Source organism: Sphaeroforma arctica, assembly GCF_001186125.1.
Source record: "Sphaeroforma arctica JP610 unplaced genomic scaffold supercont1.383, whole genome shotgun sequence".
In the NCBI taxonomy this organism is placed as follows: domain Eukaryota; class Ichthyosporea; order Ichthyophonida; genus Sphaeroforma; species Sphaeroforma arctica.
In genome coordinates, this window is record NW_014040175.1 from 30846 (window position 1) to 34045 (window position 3200).

At 44.0% G+C, this 3200-nt stretch overlaps 1 protein-coding gene across 1 annotated transcript; it reads right to left on the reverse strand.

Moving 5' to 3' along the window:
• Positions 1-301: 301 nt before the first annotated feature.
• On the reverse strand, positions 302-2354 carry SARC_05776 (hypothetical protein). The gene has a single exon (XM_014300352.1). The coding sequence runs from the start codon at positions 2305-2307 to the stop codon at positions 568-570; it is 1740 nt and encodes a 579-aa protein (XP_014155827.1). The 5' UTR covers positions 2308-2354; the 3' UTR covers positions 302-567.
• Between the last annotated feature and the right edge of the window lie 846 nt (positions 2355-3200).

Sequence of the window (3200 nt, forward strand, 5' to 3'; positions counted from 1 at the left end):
CCGCACATACATGATATCGCTGTCATACTTACGTCATTTGACTCTATTTCGCAGGAAATCACATCATCACTGGATGGTATGGCGCGGCTTGAACGATCCGAGCAAGATAATCTGTCACAAATGTTTTCTGGACAGAAGTCAATGACACGAACGTCCAGGCCACGGTAGCTGCTATTAAAGACCTAAAAAATGCCCTATTCTGATCGCATAAGCGAATATCATTTCCATGTGGCTATACCACCGGCCGTATACCACTGTAATATTTACATAAATTATTTCAATCATACAAATTACTCACGTATCGGGTTGGTATGGATGTTGTTTATTATTTATTCTTGTCTCTTGTGTAGTTCCTCTGGTTTCGCTGTTTTGTGTTTGCATTTACTCCTGACTATTTATGTATTACCTCCACTCGTTGTGGTGAAGACGTTAGGAATTCTTGCAGAATAGTGAGACAATGTGAACGCAATAAAATCTCGACGACAATGTGTACTCGCATTGTTTGTTAAGTGAAAAAGATATGAAACGTATGCATTGGCCATCCACATGTACGCTTTCTCTGCATATCTATTTCTGTGTTGTTGTCGTTGTTGTTCTAGTCTCGTTGCTTTCGGCATATATGGGATTGCTTACCACCGGTGGTGCCTTGAAAGCATTGTTGGTGTTCTGATCACCGAATTTGAACGCATCGACCACCTTCGCAGCCGCCTTGTTGCGCTTGTTACGCTTTCTGCGGAGGAAGAGCAACAGCAACAGCAACAGCAGCAACAAGAATAGCACACCAAATGTCACTCCGAGGGCAATGGCTAGAGTATTGTCACTGCTCTGCTCGAGTGTCGACTGTGTGTTGCCTGCAGAGTTTGTATTCACGGTGGAAGGAAATGATACGATCACTTCCGGATCGTATTGGTCTCTGTATGCATCGCACACATACCAGCTATTGTCAGGCTTGGACTTGCCAAACGTCGGTGCCACGGTGGTGTCTAGCTTTTGGAAGCATATAGACTGCACATCGCATCCCTCACCCAATCGAGTGCTGGGTACTGTGGGAGCTGTCGCCAACGATTCGCCCCCGTCGTTCGTATTTACTGTGACCGGTTCACCGGTTGTTTCACAGTCGCACCACTGTGGTAGGCCCTCCCGTACAGAGACCGCACCTGTTTGGAGATTAGCAATTAGTTCTTCTTGGCGACTTTTCAGGAAGTTGCAGCTCACTATACACTCGCAAACTGTCCCTTTCATGGTGTCCAGCAAGTTATAGCCCCCGTTGTTGTTGGGATCTAAATCGCTGCGATCGCCAATGGTAGCACTACCACTACTTTCAGCACTGGGGACGGCAGTTCCTGTGTCGGTGGGTAAGTCTATCTCATCCGTGACTGTACTGATACCCCCCCCTTGCTGTTGGCCAAAGTCAGTGATGTTCCCATTCACTACCCCACCGTCACCCAGGGTGCCATCCGTACCATCATCAGTTTCACCCACATTATTATCTGCACGTTCATTGCCATCACCATTTTCATTACCGTCGCTACCATTGATGTTATCATCATCATCATCATCATCACCAACATTATCGTTTTCGCCACTGCCATTGTCACCGTCGTCGTCATCATCTCCGACACCGCTACCGTCACCGCCGTCGTTATCATCATCATCTTCACCACCATCGGTGTTGCCTGTGTTGTTATTATCATCACCATCATCATCACCACCATTGATGCTGCCTGTGTTGTTATTATCATCACCATCATCACCACCACCATTGATGCTGCCTGTGTTGTTATTATCATCACCACCATCATCACCACCATTGGTGTTACCAGTGTTGCTATTATCATCACCATCATCACTACCATTGATGTTGCCAGTGCTGTTATTATCATCACCATCATCACCACCATTGATGTTACCGGTGTTGCTATTATCATCATCACCACCACCACCGCTACCACCACCATTGATGCTACCAGTGTTGTCATCATCATCATCATCAACATCACCTCCACCATCCCCGTTGCTACTACCAGCATTTATGTCATGGTCGCCATCGATATCATTGTCAACATCATGGTCGTTCTCATTCCCTTTGTCAGCATCATGGCCATCATCATTCTCATTATCAGCATCATGGTCGCCATTGTTATCACTATCATTATCATGGTCGCCATCATAATCATCAGCATCGTCGTCGTCGTCCTCCTCACCATTATTATTCTTCTCATGGACTTTGGTATTTTGCTCTGTATCCTCATCATCGTCCCTCAAGAATCGTCGATCAGGTGCCGTAGCGGCATGTTCGGCAACCATCTTGCAATACTATTACGAAGAGTATGTGCGTGTGTGCTCATGCAATGTGGAGCCATCCACTATTATATCTGTCACGTATGTTATGATTATTTATAGTCGAAAAGTTGTTGGGACCGCAGAGTCACAGTCTAGGCGAACAATCGAACATCACACAACGAATGGGTGCTTATCGGTTTTTATTAATAGATTCATAAATTCATTGGTCATATTTCTATGTCGTTAAGCCCTGTATTGGCTGTGGTGCTATGTTCGGTTTTGATTCGAAGAAAAGATATTTCAAAATTTTATAGTAGAGCTCGGTATGTATGTACATTGTACCGTGTACAATCTTTATTTCTATAAATACACTTTCCCTCTCTTTTAGTCTCTCGCTCTTGGTGACCGGCCAAGCGGCTAAGGTGCCAGTCACGAGTGTCGACTGTCGAAAAGACTGTCGACTAAATAAATACCGCGAGTGCCGTCCCTGATACCCCCCAGAGGGACCTACCGATTATTTTTAAAGAAAAACAAAAGAGACGAAAAAACAAATTCACGCTTTTTATAATCAAAAAAAAAATTGGTAAATAAAAGTGGGCGCGGACTCGCGGAGTCACGAAGGACTCTTCCGAGCAGAGACAGACATGCTAACTAACGAACTTGCAAAACGTAAACAAGCCGTGACGTGAGATCGATTATACATTCTGCGCAATCCCCGCAGTGTATATCAGCCATGAATCTGCGCAGTGTAGTATCAGCCATACACTTAGTTATAGATACTCACACCACATAAAATTCGAAAGGCGAACCTTGTAACATTCTGTTATTGTTCTCCACTGATTTAAATGAGTGCTTATATATATATATATATATATATATATATATATATATATACAAACAAACAACACATATATATA

What these genes read in the sequence shown, in the direction of transcription:
- SARC_05776 (XM_014300352.1), bottom strand. Translation starts at nt 2,307, where the DNA reads ATGGTTGCCGAACATGCCGCTACGGCACCTGATCGACGATTCTTGAGG.